The sequence below is a fragment of the Sus scrofa genome, chromosome 17 (genome assembly GCF_054392235.1).
Source record: "Sus scrofa isolate SSC_HxYL_T2T_F1_AM1 chromosome 17, Sscrofa_HxYL_maternal_Yorkshire_Landrace_v2.0, whole genome shotgun sequence".
NCBI lineage: Eukaryota > Metazoa > Chordata > Mammalia > Artiodactyla > Suidae > Sus > Sus scrofa.
Window position 1 is genome coordinate 19,860,807 of NC_139399.1, and position 26,643 is coordinate 19,887,449.

The following is a 26,643-nucleotide window of genomic DNA, read 5'->3' on the forward strand; positions in this document are numbered from 1 at the left end:
TCAGTAGGTGACCAGTGGCCTCTTACCTGAGCACGTGACTCAGGCTCGCAAACAGTTGGTGTTCCAGTCTCGCCTCAAGTCACTGCTCCTTTGACAGTTCTCAGAATTTAGGCACCGAAGTCCTTTTCTTTGCTAAGAGTGGAGGCATTTCCACCTTGAGTACTGCGTTTTAGCTCTTCTCTAGTTCTTTCCCTGCCTTAGTTTAGGGGAGGGCAGGATCCAGGTGAAATTCCCCAGAGCCTTTGTTCAGTGTCCCTGTCTGGGCAACTTGTGTGATTTGTGATATTGTTGGCAGATTCAGAGATTTGCTGGCAAGAATTAAGCAGTGACATTATTTTTTGAGAATGTGTCCCTTTGTACCTTTTCTGTGTATCTTCTGAGTTATAAAACCATCTTTTGGAGTTCCCATCGTGGCTCAGTGGTTAACGAATCTGACTGGGAACCATGAGATTGCGGGTTCCATCCCTGGCCTTGCTCGGTGGGTTAAGGATCTGGCGTTGCCGTGAGTTGTGGCGTAGGTCACAGACACGGCTTGGATCCCACGTTGCTGTGGCTATGGCATAGGCCGGCGGCTACAGCTCCGATTCGACCCCTAGCCTGGGAACCTCCATATGCTGCAGGAGCGGCCCTAGAAAAGGCAAAAAAAAAAAAAAAAAGACAAAAAAGAAGACAAAAAAAAAAAAATAATAACCCCAAAAAACTAGCAATAAGACTATCTTCCAAAGACTCTTTCCATACACTCTGGTTTAATGTTAGTTGTAGTGGCTACAATGGCAGTGTCAACCCCTCTTGCAGTTGACAGTGGGAAAAAGGATAGTTTGCAGCATGTAGTTAACACGTTATTCTTAGGCCCATTTACCAAATTTCCATGCTTCCTTTGAAAATAAGGTGTAACTCCTAACATTAATAATGAATCTTTGCTTCAGCTCTCTTATTTATATAAAATAGGATATGCCGCTGCAGTCTTTGTTTTCCACTGTGCCCAGAAGGTCAACATACTGGGGCCCCGGCGGTGCCCTGGTGCCGAGTGGGCAGGACTTTGTTGACACTGTAGGCACAGAGGTGGCCAGGCATTTCTGTCTTGCCTGTGGTGTGAGGGAGTCACCAGCCTCTCTCCCCTCCCTCCTGGTGAGTGCCAGGCCTTGACCACTGCTAGCCATCATTTCTTGGGGCGTCTTTAACTGTGAACAACCATCTAGTTTGAAACTCCCTCTTTTCTGGTCATAGCTCAGTGAGATGAATCAGAATAATTTGAACACATTTTGGAAAGTTTGTTCTTGGGGTAAGGGTAAGTGGTAATGTGAACATTTTGACCTGAGCCTGGGGCTCTTTTCGTACATGGTAGCTCTGTGTGGGTTCTCTGGGAAGCAGCAGTTTCCTTCAAGTTTCACATTATGACCTAACCTTTGGAAAATGCTTATTTTATGTGATATTTTAAAGCATGATGCATTGTTACAGTCACGGCTAATATTTATTGAGGCCCTATTGTGTGTTCTAACACAGGTTACTTCTAGTCTCCCTGACAACCCCATGGGGTCGATACTGTCATTATCTCCATTCTTACGTTTAGAGAGGTTAAATAACACAACTAATAAGTGGCAGAGGTGAGATTTAAACTTGGCCGTCTGGTGTTCTTAACCATCATTCTGCTCTTCTGTGCTCAAAAGTTAGCATTGTGTGTTGCCGAAACTGAGCTGTTTGGCTCTCATATTTAGATTCTCTGGGTCTTGGAATCTGAAATTGGATGACTTATTCATCGGCAGCCATTATTTTATATATCTCTTGGCTTAAATAGTGGGACCAGGATTGTTGTTTGGCTCAAGAGATGGAAATTGTGTATTTTTTCTTTCAAAAACACATGTAATGTCTAAGGGGATTATGTAGGGAGTTCTATACGGTTATAAGTAATTAATTGGAATTCAAAATAAAGCAGAATGTAAAGCTTACCTATTTAACTTCTAGTTACATCACCTGATAGAAGTGACCTAGAGTTTTCTGTAATGGTAAGTATTGACACGGAGAAGTCCTGCTTTTCCTTGCTTTTTTCTTCATCTTGAGCTGGGACCGAGTTTGTAGAGAAAGGGGTCTGAGACAATAGGAGAATGGGGAGTGAGCTGAGGGCATTAAGAGGATCATGTGGCAGCTGCTCCCTGTTTCTCTTGCCTTCTGTTCCCAGACCTTGGCTAAGAAAAAGTGAATTATAGAAACAGAACAGCTTGGTTCTTCCTATGGCTCTTCTGTCTGTGGACAAGGAAAGTAGAAAAAATTAAATAGAAGCAGCTGTAGTTTCTTTTGTTTGGGCTTTGTCTGCTTATTGGTTAAGGGCCAGTAGAACTGCTTTTATCTGCATATGAACACTTACAGGCTTTTTTTGAATTGTGTTTTTCAACAGTTCTTACTTTCCAAGAAGTTATTTGATAGGCATGATAGTATAGATTGAGTCAGAAGACACTGAGGGATGGGGACGTCTGGGTGTAAGAGGCAGTGGCACAGGCAGTGTAATCGGATGATGCTGCCGCTGTGATTATGCTATTTTCTAGCAAAATTATATTGGGAAAATACTGAGAAATGGCAGCAGGCTGTGTAATCTTCTAGGGCAGTCTCCAGACCTTACCTCTGTGTCTCTAAAAGCTACAATTAGGGTGTGTTTGAAGCAATTATGTTTCTTTGGGTCTGAAACTTTTCCGCTTGGATATCAGATTTCCTTTTGGGGAGTTCCTGTTGTGGCAAAGTGGAAACGAATCCAGCTAGTATCCTTGAGGGTGTGGGTTCCATCCCTGGCCTCACTCAGTGGGTTGGGGATCTGCCGTTGCCATGAGCTGTTGTGCAGGTTGAAGACATGGTTTGGATCCCACGTGGCTGTGGCTGTGGCTGTAGCATGGGCTGGCAGCTGTAGCTCGGGCTGGCAGCTGTAGCTCTCATTTGACCCCTATCCTGGGAACTTCCTTCCATATGCCCCAGGTGCAGCCCTAAAAAAAAAAAAAGGTTACTTTTGGGCAGATGTTTATGTTTTTGAGCTTCATCAGCTTCATTTCTATTGGTTCCAGAGGGTCCATGAGCTGCCTATGCCATCTGCTGATGCTTCTTTCTCCCTATAAAAGTCTTCCATGTAGAAAACAAATCCTTTTGCTTTCCAAGAGCATCCGAAAATATATCAGGGCAGAAACAGATGTATAGACATTAATATGCTTCATTCATTTGGCAAATATTAAGTACTTATGTGCCAAGCTGTATGTTGGGCTCCAAAAAGCTTTGTCCACTTACCACTAAGAAAACCTTCCAGGAACATGTAGAGGCACTGTGGTCATATTTCTGAATATCAGACCTCACAATCTGTAAATGCAGAAACTCCGTATTTAAGAACTCTTTCATAGAATACTTTCATAGAATCAATGAGTTGCTCTCCAAATCAGTATTGTTCAATAGAGCTTTCTGCTGTGATGGAAATGTTTTCTGTCTTTGCTAGTATGGCAGTCAGTAGCAGCATGTAGCTATTGAGAGCAGTTGAAATGTTACCAGTGAGAGTTAGGAACTGAGTTTTAAATTTTATTTAATTTTGGTGAATTTAGGTAGCCTCATATGGCTAGTGACTAATATGTTGGACAGCAGAACTCTAGAGCAGAAATGGCATTGGTTGTCCTGAGCAGTCATTTCCCACTTGACAGTCTGGTTGCTTATGGTCTGTTTACCCACTGGGCTTAAGTTTTTGGCTTTCTTCATGTTTATCCCACCATGTCTGAGAGTATATGGAGGCAATGGGATTTTAATGGAGATGAAAATGGAGATAGAACCACTGAAAGTGATGAGAAGAAAAATTTATTCAACAGTAGGAACTATTTTTTTTAAAAAAAGAACAGGTTGTGTAACAGGTAGTGTGCAATTGACAACACTCAGTAAGAGAGAGGAAAAGCTTTGGATAAAATGGAAAAACTTAGGTGTCTGGCTGAGAGTCCACTATTTAATTAATTCAGGAGTTGGCTGTGAGCTGTTTGAGAACTTACAGAGATGGTGAGAACAGAGCCAGTGATCTTTTTGTTGCAAGCTGTGGGTAGTTCCTTATCTCTCAGCTGCCTTTGAATCCACAGAGCATCACGGTGGGTGTCCGTGGTAGTGTTGAGTATCCAAGTGGCTTTGGAGGCCCAGGAGATTTTTCAAAGTAGATGAAGCTGAGTAGGAACAATTCTTGCGTGGCCTGAATATTGGCAACTAGCTGTTGGTAGAGGTGCTTCACACCATAGGAGTGAGGAAAAAAAATCTTACTCTTTGTTCCCAAATACTTTTCAGTGAGAAGTCTGGGAGGAAGATAGCCACATTTACAGATTTCAGGGTTTCTCCAGGGTCAGGCAAGTTGGAATAGCCTTTAGTAGAGCATGTGTGAGATCGTGAGAGAATTTTCATGGTTAAGCCTCTGTTGGAATACATTACTATTTTGAGTTTTTCTAACTTGTGAAAACACAGTGATATAAAGCAGTGCAACAATGTGGAGATAGGAAGAGGAGAAAGAATAATATGTAATCTCTATTTACTGTGTCAAGCCATATGTAAAGCAGCAGCGTGTGTGTGTGTGTGTGTGTGTGTGTGTATGTGTGTGTACGTGAATTTATACATTCTTTTTTTTTTTTTTTTTCCTCTTTTTAGGGTTGCACCTGGGGCACATGGAAGTTCCCAGGCTAGAGATGGAATTGGAGCTGAAGCTGCCAGCCTGCACCACAGCCAAAGCAACACCAGATCCGAGTCTTATCTGTGACCTACACCACAGCTCATGGCAACACTAGATCCCAACCCACTGAGTGAGGCCAGGGATCGAACCCATGTCCTCATGGACACTAGTGGGGTTGTTATCACTGAGCCACAACGGGAACTCCACTATTCTACTTTCTATCTCTGTGGATTTGCCTATTCTGCACATATCATATAAATGGAATCGTACAGTGTGTGGCCTTTGTGACTGGCTTCATTCATTTAGCAAAATAATTTTCATTGCTCAGCCATGTTATAGCATGTATCAGTACTTCATTCCTTCTTATTGCTGAATAATGTACAATTGAATAGCCAGGCCATGCTTTATTTATTTATTCATAAGGTGGTGTTTCCCCCCACCTTTGGCTTTTAGGAAAAGTGGTGCTATGAACATTCACATACAAGTTTTTGTGGAGACGTATCCTGCCATTTCTCTTGTGTCTATACATAGGAGTGGAATTGCTGGGTCATGTTGTAACCCTGTGTTTGACCTTTGGAGGAACTGCCAAACTGTTTTCCATAGGGGCTGTACTATTTCACATTTCTGCCTGCAGAGTATGAGAGTTCCCATTTTGTCACATCCTCATCAATGCTCATTATTTTCTTTTTTTAAACTATTTTTTGCCACGTCCATGGCATGTATCAGTTCCTGGGCCAGGGTTTGAACCTGCACTGCAGTTGTGACTCATGCCACAGCTGCAGCAATGCTGGATCCTTAACCCATCACGTGGAATTTCCAACACTTGTTTTTTTTCTGTGTTTTTTTTTTTTTTTTTTTTTTTTTTTTTGTCTTTTGTCTTTTGTCTTTTTAGGGCTGCACCCATGGTATATGGAGGTTGCCAGGCTAGGGGCCGAATTGGAGCTGCAGCTGCTGGCCTATGCCACAGCAACGCCAGATCCGAGCCATGTCTGCGACCTACACCACAGCTCACGGCAACACCAGATCCTTAACCCACTGAGCAAGGCCAGGGATCAAACCTGCAACCTCATGGTTCCTAGTCAGACTCATTTCCACTGTGCCATGACAGGAACTCCTTTTCTCTTTCTGATTTTAGCTGTCTAGTGGGTGCTAAGTGGTATTTCATTGTGGTTTTGCATTTTCCTGATGATTTATCTTTTCATATGCTTGTTGGCCATTTGTGTATCTTACTTTGAGAATGATCTATTCAGATCCTGCCCTCCCTTTTAAAAATTTGTCTTTTTTTTTTTTGCTTTTGCTTTTTAGGGCCACATTTGCAGCATATGAAAGTTCACAGTCCAGGAGTCCAATCTGAGCTACACCTGCAGGCCACAGCCACAGCCACAGCAACTTGGGATCCAAGCCTCATCTCTGACCTACACTGCAGCTCATGGCAACTTCAGATCCTCAACCCACTGAGCAGGGCCAGGGATCCAATCCACATCCTCATGGATACTAGTCAGGTTCATTTCCCCTGAGCCACATTGGGAACTCTTATTGTATTTTTATTATTAAATTATAAAAATTCTTTATAGTCTGGATGCAAGTCTCTTGTCAGACATATGCTTTGCAGATTTTTTGTCCCATTCTGTGGGCTGTCTTTTCACTTTCTTGTTCCTGTCCTTTGAAGTAAGTGAGGTTCTCTATCTCAAGCAAAGCCTAGGTGGACACAGCACACTTCTGGGCCCTCACGTATTTGCTGAAGTCAGTCAACACAATAGTTTGTACAATGATTTGTGTAATGAATATCAGTCTTTTTGTTTCTGGTTAGAAGTAAGGATGGCTTATAACCTTTGCCTAAATCATATAGGAGGAGGATTGCAAAGCTCTGAGGATTTGAGACCTTCAGGTGTATTAGAAGGAAATTTTGGAAGTGATTTCTCTGGAGTCTTTTATGGACAGAAAATAGTGCTTTCCTCTTGGATTAGACAGAGAACTGCTTGAAAGGAAAAGGACATCCTGCCTAGAAGACCTCTCTTGATTTTTGTAGGTCCTATAATTTTGTGAACTAAATAGTATTTCTGAAACTCCTATCACAAACTCAGTATCAGCAGGTTTTAAATTTCTAGGGCCACCTGAAGGTCTGGTTCCATAGTTCTGAAGCGGCACTTTTTGTAATCACCCCATGTGACTGCGATCAGGAACACCTGAGCAACTCTGATTTAAGCTAGTGGTTATCATGACCCTTTAGTGGTTGCCCCTAGAACATAATTAGACTCTTTAGTGGGTGTGGTTTCCAGGTGGCAAACACCTCTCACTGAGGGTGACTGCAGAGAGCTGATCCAGCCAGTCTGGCTGCTTTGCTTACAGAGCTTCTGATCTTGATCCAGTGCAGCCCAAATTACTCACCCCCCATAATAGTAGATATGGTTCCATTGTAAACATTCAAACCAGGTTCACGTTTTCAAGTCATAAGGTTGAAAGTATTCCTCCCTTTCGTTTTCCTCCTCTTTACGATGTGTTCCTGTTTTCATATCACTGCTGAATCCCTGATGGCCTCCCATAGCCTCACCAGCTCCATGAAACGGAACAGTTTGAAAAAATCGGGAAAAGAAAAATTGATCAAATTTCACATATCCTGACGCTTTGCTTACGTGGCTTTGGGTGAATGGTCAGGGTCTCCTAAAGGACTTGATAAATGTGAGGTTGGGCCAGCTCCATTTAACAGGGGGTGGGGACTCACCTGTGTCCCCTGTGTTACCAGGTGAGAGGCAGTGCAGTGTATGGTTAGGGTGTGGCCTTGAATCTGACATCTGATTGCATCTGGCTTGGCCGTCTTCTAGCTGTGTCACCTTGGTAAGTAACTTTAGTAATAGTCGAGAAGGCCTTAGTGCCTGCAGTAAAACAGCAAGTGGACAGTAAGTGCGACCTGGGTAGGAGGTGGAATTACTTCCATTCTTAAAGTTGCACAGCTGATAAATTGTAAAACTGGTCTTTCTTGTTCCCTATATTGTGAGTGCCTGTAGGTACGCAGTGTGGTAGCCAAGAGGAAAATTCTAGCACTTTGCATGGTTCCTTGGTACATAGTTGTCACCCAGTAGATGTTTGTTCACTGAGTGAGTTAAGCACCATTGACTACTGAGACGCTAAGCCCAGGAACCCTTCCAGTAATGTATGGACAGAGCAGGTGCTCTGACATTGACCCTGGTCTTGTAGAGGAGTAGCATTTCCAGAATCAGCCGGTTTGCAGCCTGATCAGTTTTGGCTGTTGCTGCACCTGCTTTGGGGAGGTGGAATTTCTCCCACTTTGCAGACAGAATTCATGGCCTGCATTTAGTGTGACTTTAATACCCAATTTTTTGCAAATAACAAGCTAGGGCACAAAAGACAAGAGTAGTGTGCAGCTGTGAATTTCTTCACACGGGTCTTTCCCGTGTGGCAGGCGTTTGATCCAGGTAGACTGAAGGTGTGGGCTCTGTGTGGTGTGAGGTAGCAGTCTTAGAGGCCTGATTCATTCATTCTTTTGGTTTTATCACATTTTTTCATTCTTGATTTATGTGTCGGTTGATTATCTCTTGTGTTGATGGGCTCTATTTGAGAAAAAAAATCTAATAAAACAGCAGACGATTGTAAAACTGGAGTTTGAATAAAGATATATTTCCCTTTGCTTTTATGGCTGCACCTGTGGCGTAGGAAGTTCCCAGGCTAGAGGTCGAATTGGAGCTGCATCTCCACACAGCTCATGGCAATGCTGGATCATTAACCCACTGAGTGAGGCCAGGGATTGAACCCACTTCCTCATGGATACTAGTTGGGTTTGTTACTGCTGAGCTACAATGGGAACTCGTAGTCGGGTTCTTAACCTGCTGAGCCACAATGGGAACTCCTGGAAGATACTTTTTAGTTCTTTTTAAAAAGGTGGTTTGAAAAGATACGACCCATCCATTTCTGTTAAGTGAATGCATTACTGAAGTATAACAGAATATCAAAAAATTTTTCCTGTCTCGTACTTGAGTCCAGAGGTTCATTGAAAATAGATTACACCCAGATTTTATACATCATTAAAACATTAAGTGCTTTGTACTTTGTGTCATAATTTCTCTATCATTTGAAGAAATCAAAGTCCACTATATTGGTCTGGCGATTTCCACTGCTTTAGGTAGGGTGTACATATTGAGATCTGTCTTTTCAGTGTGCCCTGGTGAGGCTAGACCTCAGGTTTGAGAAATGCTGCTACCCTCTCAGTTTAGAGAACTATTTCTTTACAATTATTCAGGTTTTGTATAAGGTTGATTTAATTATCAAGTTGGAGCAGCTTTGGTTTTCTTTTTCTTTTTTTTTTTTTTTTTTTTTTTTTGCTTTTTAGGGCTGCACCTTTGGCACATGGAAGTTCCCAGGCTAGGGGTCGAATCAGAGCTGTAGCTGCCACCACAGCTCATGGCAATGCTGGATCCTTAACCCACTGAGTGAGGCCAGGGATTGAAGACACATTCTCATGGGTACTAGTTGGATTCGTTTCCGATGATCCACAATGGGAACTCTCTGTTTTTTTTTGTTTTTTTTTTTTTTTTTTTTTTTTTTTTGAGTTTTAGGGCCGCACCCACGGCATATGGAAGTTCTCAGGCTAGGGGTCGAATCGGAGCTACAGCTGCCAGCCTATGCCACAGCCATAGCAATGCCAGATTTGAGCTGTGTCTGTGACTTACACCACAGCTCATAGCAACGCTGGATCCTTAACCCACTGAGCAAGGCCAGGGATCAACCTGCAACCTCACGGTTCCTAGTTGGATTCATTTCCGCTACGCCGCAATGGGAACTCCCGGGAGTTGAAATTTTAAATAGGATAGTCAAGGATGGCCTCCCTATGGTGACTTGTGATGAAAGGCTCCAAGAAGGTGCAAGGAGTCATGTGTCCTGGAGGAAGAGGGAAAGCATGTGCTAGTCCTGAGGCTGAAGCGTGCTTCCAGCCTTCTGGGAATTGCAAGGCTAGTGTGGCTGGAGGAGAGCAGACGACAGTTCCTTGTAAAGCCACTGTTCCTGTAGGCTGTTGCAAGGGCTTTGGCTTGTCCCTAGAGTGAGCCGAGAGCCTGGTGGAGAATTTCACATAAAGATGTGACATGATCTGCTTTATCTTTTAAGAGGGCGCATTGCTATTGTGTTTCATGAGACTAGCCGTAAGTGGAGAAGAGCAGAAATAGGGAAATCAGTTAGGCTACTGTAGTAATCTAGATAAGTGATGGTGGCAGCTTAGGCCCAGGTGATATGTTTTGAAGGTAGAATGGGAAGGAGTTCCTGATTGACTGAAAAGTGAATGAGAGAAGTTGGTGAATTGCAAGGTTTTTGGCTTCTGCAGCTAGAAGGATGGAGTTGCATTAATTAGGATGGGCAGAAGCTGATGAGAGGAAAATATCAGTACCCAGTTTTGGAGATGCCCAGGAGACAGTGGATCTGCCAGTCTGGATTTCAGAAGAGAGGTATGGGCTGGAGATGTCAGAATGTGGAGACTGGATGAAATCCACAAGGGAGCGAGTGTAGATAGAAAAGAAAAAGAGGTTCAGGACAAGAACCTCGGCTCCTTCTGCGCTGAGGTTGGGAAGATGAGACAGAACTAGTAAAGGAGAATGAGAAAAAGCTGCTGATAGGTAGGGGAAGCCTCCTGGAGTGCCATGTCTTGGCAGCCAAGTGAAGAGACTGTTTCAAGGACAGTAAGTCAGATAATGAAGACAGGGGTCCATTGAGGCTTGAGAATTGACTTAGGGGTTGAGCCATGGGGAGGTCATTGCTGAGCTTGACAGCAGCAGTTGTGTGGAGTAGTGGGGACCAAACATTTTTGGGTGGGGATTCAAGAGAGAATAGGACTAGGAAATGGAAACATCAAATGTGGGCAAATATTTCAGGGATTCTTGTTGTAGAGGGAAGGTGATAAATATAGCTGAAGGGAAAAGTTAGATCAAGAGAGGTTTTAAAATGGGAAAGATAAAAGCGTATTTGCTGATGGTAAAGACAGTAAAGAGGAAAAAAGGAATAATCCTTCATGTGGTAGCACAATTCCCATTCAGAAGAACTTTAGTTTAGTTTAAAAGGGCTAAAATCTGGATTTCCCTTATGGCACAGTGGGTTAAGGAACCTGTGTTGTCATGACATGGGTTTGATCCCTGGCCCAGGAACTTCTGCATGCCACAGGCGCAGCCAAAAAACCCACTTAAAAAAACCCAAAAACAAAAAAGCTAAAATCATTTAGCTTACTATTATAAACACCAGTTTTTGTTAATGAGGTCTATATTTTCACACAAAGTTTTTCCCATCTTCATAAAAAATCAAAGCTTTTTGTTTGAGGCTTTAAATCAATTATTTTTAGCTACAGATAGTTTCTGTTCATCTTATTCAACCTAAGGGAGTCTCTGGTTCTGCACCAGTGTGGATGGCCCTGAGGTATCCTCTCTACATACCCTTAGTAACTGCTGACTTCTTTCTTAGATTTCATTTTTTTAGGAGCAGTTTTAGGTTCATAGCAAAACTGAGAGGAAGGTATAGAGGTTTCCTGTATGGTCTCTGCCCACTGGCCCCGCCCTGCACATCGCTTCCCCCATTACTGACATCCCCATCACATGGTACACTTGGTAGAACTGAAGAATCCCCAGTGACACATCATGATCACCCAAAGCCCACAGTTTACATTAGCACTCACTCTTGGTGTTGTACATTCTTGGGTTTGGAAAATATATAATGACATGTATCCTTCACAAAAGTAGACTATTTTTCACTGCTCTAAAAAAGCCCTCTGCTCTCTTCATTCCTTCCCTCTACCCCAGCTTCTGGCAATGACTGACCTTTTTACCATCTCAGTGGTTTTGCCTTTTTCAGAATGTCATATAGCTGGAATAATGCAGTGTGTAGCCTTTTTCAGATTGGTTTCTTTCACTTAGTAATATGCACTTAAGTTTCCTCCATGTCTTTTCAGGGTTGGATAGATAGCCCTTTGTTTTTAGTGCTGAGTAATATGCCATTGTCTGATGAACCAAAATTTATTGATTCACCTAGGACAAAATGGTGGCTTCCAGGTTTTGGCATTTATGAGCAAAGCTGCAGTAAACATCCTTGTATAGGTTTTTGTATGGACACAACTGCTTGGGTAAATACCAAGGAGCATGATTGCCCGATTGTATGATAAGAGCATGTTTAGATTTGTAAGAAACTGCCAAACTGTTTCCAAGGTGGCTGTACCATTTTGCATTCGCATCAGCAATGAATGAGAGTTCCTATTGCTCCGTATCCTCACCTGTATTTGGTGGGGTAAGTGTTCTGTATTTTGGCCGTCCAGATAGGTGAGTAGTGGCATCTCCCATTCTAGTGATCTTATCTCACACACAGATTCCCCACCCTTCCTTAAGCAGCTATGGGATCCTCTGAGTTTTCTAAGAATATGTTTAGTCAACAAAACAGTCATTGCTTGCATGATTGTGTTTACAGACAACAAGCACAGGGCAACAGATGAGTGATAAGAAACAGGAAGAGTTTAAAGATCCAAATGTATCTGGCTCCTGTGTGGATTAGTAGTGGCTTCTGTGCATGCCTTACTGGTGATCACTTTGGGACACTGTCAAAGTGCGGATTGTGACTCTCTAGGTTTGGGGCGGGGCTGAGATCCTGCCTTCTAATCAACTCCCCAGGTGATGCCATTGCACCCCTTTGAAAGATATCAGAGGTTACTACTTCTGAGCTTGCTTTTTGCCTCAGATTTGGCTTTTTTTTTGTTCTCTTCCTACTTTCTCTTATTTCCAGACTAGGTCCTCTTTAACAGGAACTGACTCTCAGGACATAGAGCATTTCAGTATTCTGCTACCTTGTAACTTTGCATTTTATTCATCTTTGCAAAAAGGCTACTGGCTTTGGGGTACTGTTTAGTAATTAGGTAGCTGAAGAGACTTGAGGCAAATGTCATTTGTGTTACCTGTGGAAGGCCAGACTGCTGGGTCTCATTTGAATCCTGAGGCTATTTTCCTTCTGGGTGTCTGGACAATTGCTTTTGTGCTTTAAAGATCCAGAAGCAGAGTCCAGCGCTGGGGCCAATTTGCCGTTTTGAGCGGGGTTAGCTGTGTAACGCTCTGGACCCTTCCATGCTAAGTCTAGCTCTCCTGCTGGAGGTTAGTTGCTAAGCTGTGTTGTGTTACAGAAGTAAATTTGGTCAGCTTGTGGAAAATAGAGGAAATCTTTTAAATTCACCATGCGCTAAAAGCTTCTCAGATGGTTCTGGAATTGAAGAGTCACTTGTCAAAGGTAATTTTTGGGGGGAGTTGGGGAGCTTGAAATTAATTATATATAAACTGAAAATTTATTTAAATTCTACATTTAGTTTCTGCTATAATTGAGATCATATATTTTATCCTGACTTGAATTTTCATGAGGCATATTCTTTAGGATTATCTACATCAGTGCTGTCCAGTAGAATTGTGATATGCGTTTTTATAGATATAATTTAAAATTTTCTAGTAGCCAGCTTAAAAAGTAAAACAGGTGAAATTCATTTAAATAGTATATTTTATTTAACCCATTATATCCAAAATATTGTCATTTCAGTATATAATAGGAAGAAAAATTATGAATGAGATAATTTGTATTCTTTTTATCTTAGTCTTAGAAATCTGGCATGTATTTTATATTCCCAGCACATCTGCCACATTTCAGGTGCCAAATGGCTCCATGTGGTGCCGCATTGGACAGTGTTGATCTGTATGCAGAGTAGTTGCAGGTGTAATAAGTCCAGTTTTGTTTCTGCCTTTATTTCATCATTCTCTGTGAATATCAACATACTCTTTACTATAGTGATAGCATTTATGATGAGCAAAATACTAAAAATAGGGTGGAGTTTTTAAATATTAATTTAAAAAATCTACTCTAAAAAACAAATAGATGAATATATGGAAAAGAGATAACTATAAATATGCAGAAAATGCTGAGCTACCAGTTGACTTCAGCAGTGACTAACAGAAGTGAGGGTCTACATACATGAAAAATGGCTGAGATTCTCAGTAAGTTTTAGCAAAGTTATTTAGGCGTGGTTTGCTTCTTCAAATCACTTCTAAGTGGTAGTTATAACAGTAACATCAGTGAGAGTTTTCAAAGGTGAGAAGCACCATTCCAGACACACTTGATTCTCATGAATCCTCATAAGGTAGGTACTGACATGATGCACATTTACAGATGGGGAGCCCGAGACCAGAGAGGTGTCGTAATGTGCTCCAGGTCACCCAGTGGGGAAACTATGCGTCTAGGATTTGAACTCTTTTTTTTTTTTTTTTTTTTTTTTTGGCTGTATCCATGGCATGTGGAAGTTTGGTTTCATCGGAGCTGCAGCTGCTGGCCTATGCCACAGCAACACCAGATCCAAGCTGTGTCTGCAACCTATACCACAGCTTATGGCAACACCGGATCCTTACCCAAACCCACGTCGTCATGGGTACTAGTTTGTTAACGCTGAGCCACAAGGGGAACTCCTAGGATTTGAACTCTTGACAGTCTGTTTCCAGAGCTTACCTTCCTTTGTCGAGTCTGTGCCAGACAGCTTCCTCAGCATGTGTCAGTGATGCTTGTGTGATTCAGGGGTAGAGAATGAAGATTGTTTGATTTATGAAATCATTGTGTTCTGAAAACTTGAGTATAAATTAACTCTTCAGGTAAATCCTTTGCCATTGTTTGTCTTAGTTTCAGAATTGCTTTATCTTAACCTCTGACTAATCTTCAATTTAAGTTGAGCCTCAGCACTTATCTGCCCACCCTGACTTGGAAGAAACTTTTCATGTAGTAGAGGATTAGAGCTTACAGCTTGATTGGAGAAATAAGGCCCTGATGCTCATGAAATATTATTATAACTTATTAACAGCAATCACAGCAGCGGTCATTTATTGAGTGATTACTGTATGCCAGGCATTGTGCCATGACTTTACACTCATTATCTTTTTAATCATTAAAACGATGCTGTAAGATTGGTTTTATCTTCCTCAGTAAATAAGTGCCAGTCGCAGTGCCATTGTATCTGAAACAGTGAGACTGGGTGACAGTTCTACGTGTCACCTTTTAAGAGAGATATTAGCAGTGAAAGAGCAGTGAGTTATCCAAGTGGTGGGTGTGTGGTCAGAAAATCATGTGGTATCAGGAGAGGTTATAGAAGTTGTAATCTGTAGCCTAAGGAAAGAAGACAGAGGGCGGAATAGTTGTCTTTAAGTATTTGGCATAAGGATTGTGGTCTGAAGAGAAGCCTGACTATGGAAAAGGAATCTGTACACTTATTCCATGTTTCTCCAGAAAATTAGAAGAGAAATTTACAGAATGGCAGATTTTTACTTTAAAATAATAACTTTTTTCACAGGGTTGTTTGAAAAACTAAGCAATGTTCTGTTGACATGTATTTGGACAGACTAGGTCCCTACCTTAGATTAAATGCTGCCATATGGAAAATTTGGATTATAGCAATTAGCCGTTGGTTGAGTTATCCAGTTGGTCAAATGAAAGATCCTTTTTCTTTTTGAAAGATCCTTTAAGTACTTTGCAGTCTTGGGGGTTTGTGATTTTGTTATAAATTGTGTTCTGAAGTCAGATTTTTTGTGGTGTAAATAATTATTGGAGTTCCCGTCATGGCTCAGTGGTAATGAACCTGATTAGTATCCATGAGGACGTGGGTTTGATCTGATCCCTGGCCTCCCTCAGTGGGTTAAGGATCTGGTGTTGCCCTGAGCTGTGGTGTAAGTCATAGACAGGGCCCGGATCCAGTGTTGTTGTGGCTCTGGTGTAGGCCAGCAGCTGCAGCTCTGATTTGACCCCTCGCCTGGGAACTTCTGCAGGCTTCATGTGTGGCTCTATGCTGCATGTGTGACCCTAAAAAAACAAAAAAACAAAAACAAAAAACAAACAAGTACTTCAGTTGTTTTGGAAATTAAGTTGGAGATTGTGATTTAATAATAGAATGCCAGAGCTAAGAAGGACATTGGAAATCTTTTTTTTTTTTTTTTTTTTTTTTTAAGGGCCGCACCTGAGGCATATGGAGGTTCCCAGGCTACGGATTGAATTGAAGCTACAGCTGCCAGCGTATGCCAGAGCCACAGCAACGCCAGATCTGAGCCGAATCTGTGACCTACATCACAGCTCACGGCAACGTCAGATACTTAACCCCCTGAGCGAGTATCAAACCCACACCCTCATGGTTCCTATTCGGATTTCGTTTCTGCTGTGCCACAGGACGGAAGGACCTTAGAAATCTTGTAGTCTAATCTCATTACCTTAGAAATCTTGCAATCTGTTCTCATTTTGCAAATGAGGAAACCAAAAAGAGAAAATAAAGATCCAGTTGAATAGGTACTCAGCTTGTATTGACTCTCTCTCCACTGCTTTTTTTTTCTCTCTACAATTATTAATGTACAGGTGAAATAGACTCACCTATAGCACATTTTTATTTTTAAAGGTCCTTTTAATTAATTTATTTTTTAATTAATTAATTAATCTATTTTTTGTCTTTTTGCCATTTCTTGGGCCGCTCCCGCAGCATATGGAGGTTCTCAGGCTATGGGTAGAATCGGAGCTATAGCTGCCGGCCTACGCCAGAGCCACAGCAATGCGGGATCTGAGACAAGTCTTCAACTTACATCACAGCTTATGCAATGCTGGATCCTTAACCCACTGAGCAAGGCCAGGGATCGAACCTGAAACCTCATGGTTCCTAGTTGGATTCGTTAGCCACTGACCCACGACAGAAACTCCTAAAGGTCCAGCGCAGCCAGCACAAAGCAGCCTTAATAAGTTCATTTTGTTCTAATTGGGGCACACTTGAGTCCTTTTTGTTATTCCATCTGAACTTGAAGTTTAGTGATTTTCCTAAGGACAAGCTTGCTGTTTCTTCAGCTTATGTAACTGTGTTTTATTTCCTTGAAAACATAAGCATCTTCACAATAAAGGCAGAAAGAAAACATACAGTGGCTCTGATAACTTATTGTTCCTTCAAAAAAATTTTATTGTGTGCCAAATGCTTTCCCAAGCACGATTGTAGGGTCACTGGCTTTGATTCTTGAGTTAGAACAGAGGATGAGGGGATCTGTTTTTTGTTTGGTTTGGTTTTTACTTATGTATCACTAACCATTTAGAGGATATTTGGGGAGTTTCAGCCAGCTGTAGTCTCCCTTGATTTAGTGAGACACACACCTTTTGTCCAGTTGGCACACAGTCCGAATTACTGCAGTTAGAGCTTTGATCGTTGTTATATAAGTAAGTTCACAGTAAAACAAGTATAAACCTCTTGAAAATTTTCTACCATTTACTGGTTTGAAAAATATAACTTCATGATGGAATCACAGACATGGGTTTGAATCCTACCTCTCAGTGGTGACCTAATTTTGAGAAAATGTCTTAATTCTGAGCTTCAGTTCCATCATTTGTAAAATGGGGTTAAATCTATTTCATGGGCTTTTTTGACGATTAAATGCTTAAAGGGAGGCCGTGCTTGTGAAGTGCTCACCTCGATGTCTAGCACTTTGTAAACATTCAATAAAAGCATCAATTACTATGATAATTTAGAAAAGTATGGGTAAAAGTTACTTTAAAGCTCTCTTTAGGGTGCTAACTCAGTCTTAATTTATTTTTAGTTTAGAGTAAATGTCTTAAATACCTTTATTTAAAAGTCTTGACATTGAAGCAGTTCTTAAAATAATACCCCTATCTTAGCACTGTTTGTTTTACATGTGTTTGAATTAATGCTATTAAATGTCACTAGCTGTTTTTGTGGTGTTACAGCTTGGCACATTCTAGAACTCTCTTCCACATTCCACAGGCATTATCAGTTTTGTGCAATTCTGGAAATTTGTCTATTGATTAAAGCAGGCAAAAAAGGTCTTGCCTGTAGGTCACAGTTGACCTCTAGCCAAAGGGCACCTAGGGAAATGTTTCACTGTGAAGCCTTTGTGGGTTTTAGGGTGTGTATGTGTGTGTCTGTATACTTTGTTACCCAAGGATTTTTGTCCTTCCAGAGAGTGTACACAACACCTTATGATTCTAAGGTGAGTTTGCCTCTAATGTTTTCTGTTTGCATATTTTTACATCTGGAAGTTCTTTCTGACTTTTTGTTCAATATTGTATCTAATAGAAATGTCTGGTTAAGAGCATTACAAATTCCCTGGTGTCCTGGTGGTTAAGGATCTGGCATTGTCACTGCTGTGACTTGGGCTGCTGCTGTGGTGTAGGTTCAATCTGCATGCCACAGGTGTGGCCAAAAAACAAATTAGATTTGCCAGTTTCCAGGTGATACTAGGAGCGGGTCCTGTGTGTAACTGGACTGGACCACAATAAGACCTGTGTATATGCCCTCCTTTTCTTGGGTGATGGCCAGCTCACCTCTGCATCCCTTTTTCCTGGGGCTTTAGTTGTCACCTAGCTGACCCTATAAATACATCTGGGTTACTGGGAGAAGGGTAGAGGACTATGTGGACATTTTAACTGTCTTTGGAGGCAATATTTTGTTCGTAATATAATATTTCAATGTTATCTTCAGTTGGCCCATGAGAGAATGTGATTTTTATGAGAATTCTAGATTGTGGAAAAGCTGGGTACATGGAGGGCCTCTGGTGAAGATGTGGCTATGTGCAGCCTTTTTTCTTGGATTTGTAATTAATTAAAAAAATTCCATTTCAGGAGTTCCCATTGTGGCGCAGTGGAAATGAATCCGACTAGGAACCATGAGGCCTCACTCAGTGGGTTAAGGATCTGACATTGCCGTGAGCTGTGGTGTAGGTTACAAATGCAGCTCGGATCCTGTGTTGCTGTGGCTGTAGTGTAGGCCGGCAACTGTAGCTCTGATTGGACTGTTAGCCTGGGAACCTCCATATGCCACAGGCATGGCCCTAAAAAGCAGGAAAAAAAAAAGAAAGAAATTATGTGGGAAGAAGGTACCATGAACTGAACTGCCCTTTATAGAAAATTTAAAAACTGCTCTAGATAATTTTTTGATGGAGCTTTAACATTTTCTAATCCCTGATATTCTCATTAAATCATCTACACTGTTTTTGTTCTTTTAGGTAATCTTTCCTGCGTAAAATTAGTGATTCTTTTTTATTTGGTGTTATCCTGCATATTGAAAATAAAACAGAACATGAGCAGATACAGACATGTTGTATCTTCACCTTTGATGCTGCTGATTCCCTTAGTTTCTTGGTCACTTTTTTTTCCCCTCCTTTACCCAAAAAACTCTTTTTTTTTTTTTTCCTTTTTAGGGCCACACCCACAGCATATGGAAGTTCTCAGGCTGGGGGTTGAATTGGAGCTGCAGCTGCCAGCCTGCACCACAGCCACAGCAGTGCGGGATCGGAGCTGTGTCTGTGACTTACACCACAGCTCATAGCAACGCTGGATCCTTAACCCACTGAGCTAGGCCAGGGATTGAACCCACATCCTCATGGATAATAGTTGGGTTTGTTACCACTGAGCCGCAATGGGAACTCCCTTAAAAACTAATTCTGAAGTGCCTGTGAAAAGAAACCAAAACTGGAAGATGTCATTCCAGTGGCCCAGCTCCCTGAGGTTTGGGGCACACTAGACCTCTTCACAGGGTGTGCTCATCTGCAAGCCCAGTGCCTGGCTGGGTCTCAGGAGTTGCTCCCCAGTGCTGGTTCCTCAGTTTCTGCATCTGCTTTGGTTTGTTCACATCATGGCTGTTGCTGTCTCTGGCATGCTTTTATTTCTTCCCAAGAGAAACTTCATTTTATTTTTACACTTTTTTATTATAGTTGATTTACAATATTCTATCAGTTTCTGCTGCTGTACAGCAAAGTGACCTGGTTATACATATAGATACATTCTTTTTCTTCTCGGATCCACCTCTTAGAGTAATGACAGTAAAAACAAAAATAAACAAATGGGGCCTAATTAAATTTAAAAGTTCCTGCACAGCAAAGGAAACCCTAAACAAAATGAAAAGACAACCCACAGAATGGGAGAAAATCTTTGTAAATGAATCGACTGACAAGGGATTCATCTCCAAAATTTATCAACACCTTCTGCAGCTCCATACCAAAAAAACAAACAACCCCATCAAAAAATGGGCAGAAGATCTAAACAGATAATTCTCCAAAGAAGACATATGGATGGCCAAAAAACACATGAAAAGATGTTCAACATCACTCATCATTAGAGAAATGCAAATCAAAACCATTTTGAGGTACCACCTTACACCAGCCAGAATGGCCATCATCAAAAAGTCTACAAACAATAAGTGCTGGAGAGGGTGTGGAGAAAAAGGAACCCTAGTACAGTGTTGGTGGGAATGTAAATTGGTGCAACCACGGTGGAAAACAGTATGGAGATTCTTCAGAAAACTAAAAATAGAACTACCATTTGAGCCAGCAATCCCACTCCTGGGCATCTATCCAGAGAAAACCATGACTTGCAAAGACACATGTACTCCGAAGTTCATTGCAGCACTATTTGCAATAGCCAAGACATGGAAACAACCTAAATGTCCATCAGCAGAGGAGTGGATCCAGAAGATGTGGTACATATACACAATGGAATATTACTCAGCCATTAAAGTGAACGAAATACCAGCATTTTTAGCAACATGGATGGACCTAGTAATTATCACGCTAAGTGAAGTCAGTCAGACAATGAGACACCAACATCAAATGCTATCACTGACATGTGGAATCTGAAAAAAGGACAGACTGAACTTCTTTGCAGAACAGATACTGACTCACAGACTTTGAAAAACTTATGGTCTCCAAAGGAGACAGTTTGGGGGGTGGGGGAATGCGCTGGGGTTGTGGGATGAAAACCCTATAAAGTTGGATTGTGATGATCATTGTACAACTATAAATGTAATAAATTCATTGAGTAATAAAAAAATTAAGAAAACATTTCTAAAAAATAATTCTTTTTCTCACATTATCCTCCATCATATTACATCACAAGTGATTGGATATAGTTCCCTGTGCTGTATAGTACGACCTCACTGCCTTTCCACTCCGAATGCAGTAGTTTGCATCTACGAACCCCAAACTCCCAGTCCATCCCACTGCCTCCCCCTTCTCCCCCTTGGCAACCACAAGTCTGCTCTCCATGTCTGTGAGTCTGCTCCTGTTCTGTAGATGGGTTCGTCTGTGCAATATTTTAGATTCCAGATATTCTCTTTCTGACTTCACTTAGTATGAGAATCTAGTTCCATCCATGTTACTGCAAATGGCATTATTTCTTTTTTTTTATGGCTGAGTAGTTTTCCAGGTGTTTATGTACCACATCTTCATAATCTATTCATCTGTTGATGGACATTTAGGTTGTTCCCATGTCTTGGCTATTTTGAATAGTGCTGCAATGAACATAGGGATGCATTATCTTTTTGAATGAAAGTTTTGTGCAGATATATGCCTAGGAGTGGGGTTGCTATATATAGTAGTTCTATATATAGTTTTCTGAAATACTTCCATAGTGTTTTCCATAGTTGATGTACCAATTTCCATTCCCACCGACAGTGTAGGAAGGTTCCCTTTTCTCCTAAGAGAAACTTCAAAACAGGAGTAACTGAATAGAGGTAGTCCGGGGGAAAAAAAAAAAAAGGCCTACAGAGCCCAGGCTGCCCTACATGGGCTCTCACTGTGCAGGCGGCCCTTCTATGCTCTGTTTGTCCAGGCTGGCAGGTGATTCTGCAGGCCAGGCCCTGCAGGTTGGGCCTTATGGGGCAACAACTTACTTTTTGTTCTGTCATTTCTCTGTTTACTACAGATTTTAAAAATGATGGTTAAGAGAGTCTCAGAAACCAAAGTTATTCTCCATAGTCTTACTTGCATATTTCTGAAGGACTTTTAGACCTTTTAGTTCTGAGTCTTAGGTTTCTAAGGAAGAAAGTCCCAAAACTTTGGGGTAACTTCTACATCCCCAAATCCATCCTTGCTTTTTACATGTCATTAAATGTTCCTGTGGAAGACTTATTTAAGGAAATAGAGTTGGGGAGGGGCTTGACATATGGGGGTTGGGTGAATGTTTTTGATGGGTAATTAGGTGGTTATAGCATGTGGAACAGAAGTGGTGATTAGACTAATTAGTTAAGCCATTTTGTAAGTGCTGTGGAGACCCAAGGGTAATGGCCTAGAAAAGCTGTCTTTCCTGATTTATTTGATTGATGAAAAGCAGGTTTTACACTTGGGGGTTTACTTATGTTTAAAATTAGAGGGTTTTTTTTTTTTTGCCTGATATTCATCTGTTTCAATTTCGTTTCTCCAGCAACAGAGGGTGGGTGTACCTTGGGGATTTTGGGACAGGGCTCCTTTGCCTTTGTTTAATCTCCTTCACACTTTGTTCTAGTGGAGCAGATTTAACCGAGCACCTTTAGTCAGGTCTATTTATCTAGCATTCCTTGTGGCCTGCTCTGTGCCGGACAGACCCTACAAGGGTATCAAGCAGTGTTACTGCCCCAGCTGCTTGGTACATGGTAGGTACTGTGTAAATATTTTTTGAAAGAATGAGGGGGTTAAAGGGTTTCTTAGTCTTTAAAGTAGAACATTGAGTAATAAAATGAGGTAGGTTATCAAGAGCAAAGCTTGATAAATTCAGTTACAAGTATCTAATAAAATCAAACTAATTAGAAAATATTTTATTGGCTTCTAGGAAAAAATAGAAAATGTTATAGAGTGAATTGCCACCTAAAATCAGGAACAGAGAAATATAATTGATTCTGATATCTTTTTATGCTACTAAAATACATCATTCTACCCTAGCCTGTGAATTTCCATGTGCCACAGCTTCAGCCCTAAAAAGCCAAAAAAAAGATGTATTTTAGTAGCATGAAAAGTTCCCAGGCTAGGGGTAGAACTACCCCTACACCACAGCCACAGTAACGCCAGATCTGAGCCATGTCTTCGACCTACACTACAACTCTTGGCAACACTGGATCCTTAGCCCACTGGGCGAGGCCGCAGATCAAACCCACATCCTCATGGATACTAGTTGGGTTCATTTACCACTGAGCCGTAACAGAAACTCCAATACATCATTCTAATATTTTAAAGAGAAAAGATCTCCAGAACAATTGTTCACCATTTTATTATCTTGTGGGATTATAATAATTTCATTTTTTGGATACTATTTTTGGATAATGTGGAAATTTAAAACAACCCTTTAAAAAATGACAGTTAAGGAATTGTAATAAAATTCAGTAAGACCACAAAACTCAAAAAAATTACTACCTCAATAAAGAAATTGAAACTTCTTCCTTCAAATGCTCATATGGTTCCTTTAGATCGTTTTTTGATGGAATTCCTTAAAAGATGTATTACTCTCTTTTCTATATTTAATGCATGTATGTAATACTGTAACTATTTTTGCTTGTTTTCCAGTATTGAAATACAGTGATATCCTCTTCTCTACCTAATCATGTAAAGGCATTATGGCAAATCATTTTAAGGTATGAATAGCGAGGTTTTGAGTAAGAGTTTAATAGCTTTAAATTATCCTGTGTTCTGAGAACCAGACATTCCACCTTTATTGTCAACATTCAGATAGAAATTTTAGCAAAAAATATTCTAAGTACTTTTCAAATATTAGCTTTTTTATTCCTTACAACACCTAATGAGGTCGTCTTATTGTTATCCCCATTTTCCCAAGTCACAGGGAGGTTAGATACCTTGTGCATGGTTACCTGGATTTGAATTCTTTCCATGTGGCACCAGAGCCTGCCTCTTAATCTCTGTGTAGCCTTTTGGTTCCACAGTGAGTGGACTTTGTTTTTCATTTGGGGTCATCTGTGGCCTGTTTTGTTCCCATCCTGATTTTTGTACATTTTGAAACTTAGGTTTACTTACTTGTTAACTCAGCAAATATTTACTGAGCACCCTTCATGTGGAGCAGCTGTGACACAGGCAGGCCCTGATCTGCGGGACCAGGGTGTCCAGCAGTCCTGGTGTTGCAGCCTCATGTCCAGGAGGGAGGGCAGGTGGAGCAGAGTGAAGCCGCTGAGCTACTGAGAGACAAGGGCCTGAGAGGTGAGCAGGATTGAGCCAGATGGGAAAGCAGGTGTGAGGAGAAGAGGGAGACATTCAAGTTAAAGGCAGCAGCTGTGGGCACAGACTTGCAGTGAGAGGCTGTGTAAGGAGCTAGGGAGCTGCAGACAACCATTGTGGTGGAAGGCCCCCCCCCTTCTTTTTTTCTTTTTAGGGCTGCAGCTGTGGCATATGGAGGTTCCCAGGCTAGGGATCAAATTGGAGCTACAGCTCAGGCCTTTGCCACAGCCACAGAGCTTGGGATCAGAGCTGCGTCTGTGACCTACACTACAGCTCATGGCAGTGCTGGCTCCTTAACCCACTGAATGAGGCCAGGGATCTAACCTGCATTATCATGGATACTGGTCAGGTTCCTAACCTGTTGAGCCACAACTGGAAACTCCTCACTATTTTGAATTGGCAGTGGGAGTGATGAGGAGTGTGGATTGTGTTAAAGTGTTCTCAGGTCATACAAAAGAGTGAAAGCATTGATTAACTTTGTACGTTATTGTAGTCTCTGATAGTAAAAGCATAGAAACCATGTGCATAGCTTCCAAACTTGTAGGGGGCATGGGATAATAAATCCCTTGAAAAGGAGGTAAGAAAGGAGATTAAAATAAAATGGGACAACACAAAATAAGATAGTAGATATCAACCCAGATGTGTTTGCAATTACTTCACATGTGTATGAAGCACACCAGAAAAGACAAAGATTTTCAGACTGAAAAAAACCAACCAAATAAATAAGGCCTGCTTTTCCTTGACAGAGAATATCACAAAACAGGAAATGACCAGAGGTGATGGTGAGATTACATGCCCCCATCTCCTTACCTCTTCCCATACCCTGAAGCCACCACCTGCTGAGGAAGGGCACTGGACTTCCCATAAGTGCAGTGAAGGGCGTACTGGGAGCTAGCAGGTTAGCTGGGACTGGGTTACCCAGGACTGGCTCCCCAGCAGCTTGTGTGTGAGAGCTTTACGGCAGAGGTGGAATCTTTTTCTTTTCTTTTTTTTTTTTTTTTTTGCAGAGGTGGGGGCTTTTTAAGGCTGCACCCAAGGCATATGGAAGTTGCCAGGCTAGGGTTGAATTGGAGCTGTAGCTGCCAGCCTACACCACAGCTACAGCAACATGGGATCCGAGCTGCATCTGTGAACTACACAGCAGCTCAGGGCAATGCTGGATCCTTAACCCACTAATTGAGGTCAGGGATTGAACCTACATCCTCATGGATACTAGTTAGGTTTGTTACTGCTGAACCATGATGGAATTCTCAGAGGTGGAATCTTATTCACATCCCTCCTGGATTATGTGGTGTTTGGCATCCGTAAGTCTAGACTTTATTTTGTGTGTACATTGAGATTGTAAACTCTTTGCAGGCAAAGGATCCTGTTACACTTTTGACTTTTCCATAGTATCTGCCAAAACATGTCAGCAAATAATAAATATTTCTTGTTTAATTAGTTCAGTCAAGGTTAAATCTAACTTCTGCATAAGGATATTATTCTACATCAGTGCTTTGGGGATTTTTTCTTTTTTATTTATTTATTTATTTTTGTCCTTCTGCCTTTCCTAGGGCTGCTCCCACAGCACGTGGAATTCCCAGGCTAGGGGTCTAATTGGAGCTGTAGCCACTGGTCTACATCAGAGCCACAGCAACACGGGATCTGAGCAGCATCTGTGACCTACACTACAGTTCATGGCGATGCCGAATCGTCAACCCAATGAGCAAGGCTAGGGATCGAACCTGCAACCTCATGGTTCCTAGTCGGATTCGTTAACCACTGCGCCACACCGGGAACTCCGGGGATTTGTTTTCATGACAGAGAAAAAACAAAAACCACATCTTTATGCACTTAAGGACCTAATGACCTACTTTGTCATAAATACATTTTATAGGTAGAAGAGTATTATTTTGTACTTCGAAAAGCATGATTTATTTGATATCAAAGAAATGCTTTACTGTAATTGTACTGTAATACAATTTCAGTAGTAAAGTAATAAAAATATTTTTCTTGGAAGAAAAATTGGGCAGAGAATACCAAAACAGCCCTTTCTTTTTTTTGGAGTGAAAGATATTCTTGATTCTCTTAGCCAAACTCCTGAAATTCTCTTAAGGAAGGGCGTGCAGCTGAAGAGAAGACTCTGTTAAATTCATGTAGGAGCTTCATATTATGAATGGAAAGAATGAGAATTATGTTTTAAATTACAGTGTATAAAAATTAAAACATGGAGCCAGGGTCTAGTCTAGCTGGGCATGCTTCTTTGCAGTAGACATTTTTGAAACATGTAGTGAGAAGTAAAGATGTTATATACTGCTTCCTGGTGGCTCTCCTGTTTAGTGACCTTCGTTAGCTGTGGTAGAATCACAGAATTTTGAAGCCGAAAGGGATCTCAGAACTCTCTTCTCACCCTCTCATCCTCCAGATGAGAAAATAGATCCCGAGTGGTTAGGGGACTAGACAGAGGTCATAGAACTAACTCTAGAAGGAACGAGGAATTCAGACGGTGTGTGGCTTGCTGGCTGTGAGACTGCATTTTGCTGCTGCCCAGAAGTTCTGCTGTGTTTGCTGGCTTTAGTGAAGTGATTTGAGGGGTGGCAGGTGGGGGAGAAGGACGAAGGACGGGAGAGGTTGAGAGTCAGCGTCAGTGGTGGAGTGGAAACAAAAGACGTACAGAAAGAAGTATGTCTGTCCTGCTCCTTCTCAGAAGTGGTACCAGTAAGTCTGATGCAGTGTCTGTTGCACACACGGGGGAGGGCAGCCGGGCTGGGTAGGATTAGGAATGTGCTACACCTGCAGTGTAAGCGCTGTTGTGAGTGTCTGTCTGTAGGCTCGCGGCTGTATCTCTGTCCAACCAGTAGAGCCAGCTGTCTCAGGTTGCGTAGAGATGTTAAGGAGAGAAGAAGCAAATCAAAATTTGTGTGGCAGATAATTTGTTACTTTTCAGAATTTTCAAATCGTAGCAGGGGTATAATGTCACATTTCCCTTTCCTCTTTCAAATC

The 26,643-nt window shown here is 41.6% G+C and overlaps 1 protein-coding gene across 10 annotated transcripts in view; it reads left to right on the forward strand.

The window, feature by feature from the left end:
* Positions 1 to 26,643, forward strand: part of PSD3 (pleckstrin and Sec7 domain containing 3) — a 626,723-nt gene that overhangs the window by 176,249 nt on the left and 423,831 nt on the right. Inside the window, exon 1 of one of the 10 annotated variants that reach the window (XM_085004346.1) lies at positions 17,540 to 17,679. The exons of 8 other annotated variants lie outside the window; for them this stretch is intronic. In XM_085004346.1, coding sequence (XP_084860472.1) covers positions 17,563 to 17,679 — 117 coding nt within the window. In that variant the 5' untranslated portion in view covers positions 17,540 to 17,562. Of the gene's footprint in view, positions 1 to 17,539; positions 17,680 to 23,529; positions 23,644 to 26,643 lie in introns of those variants that run through there. One more of the 10 variants, XM_085004350.1, reaches the window with a different exon arrangement.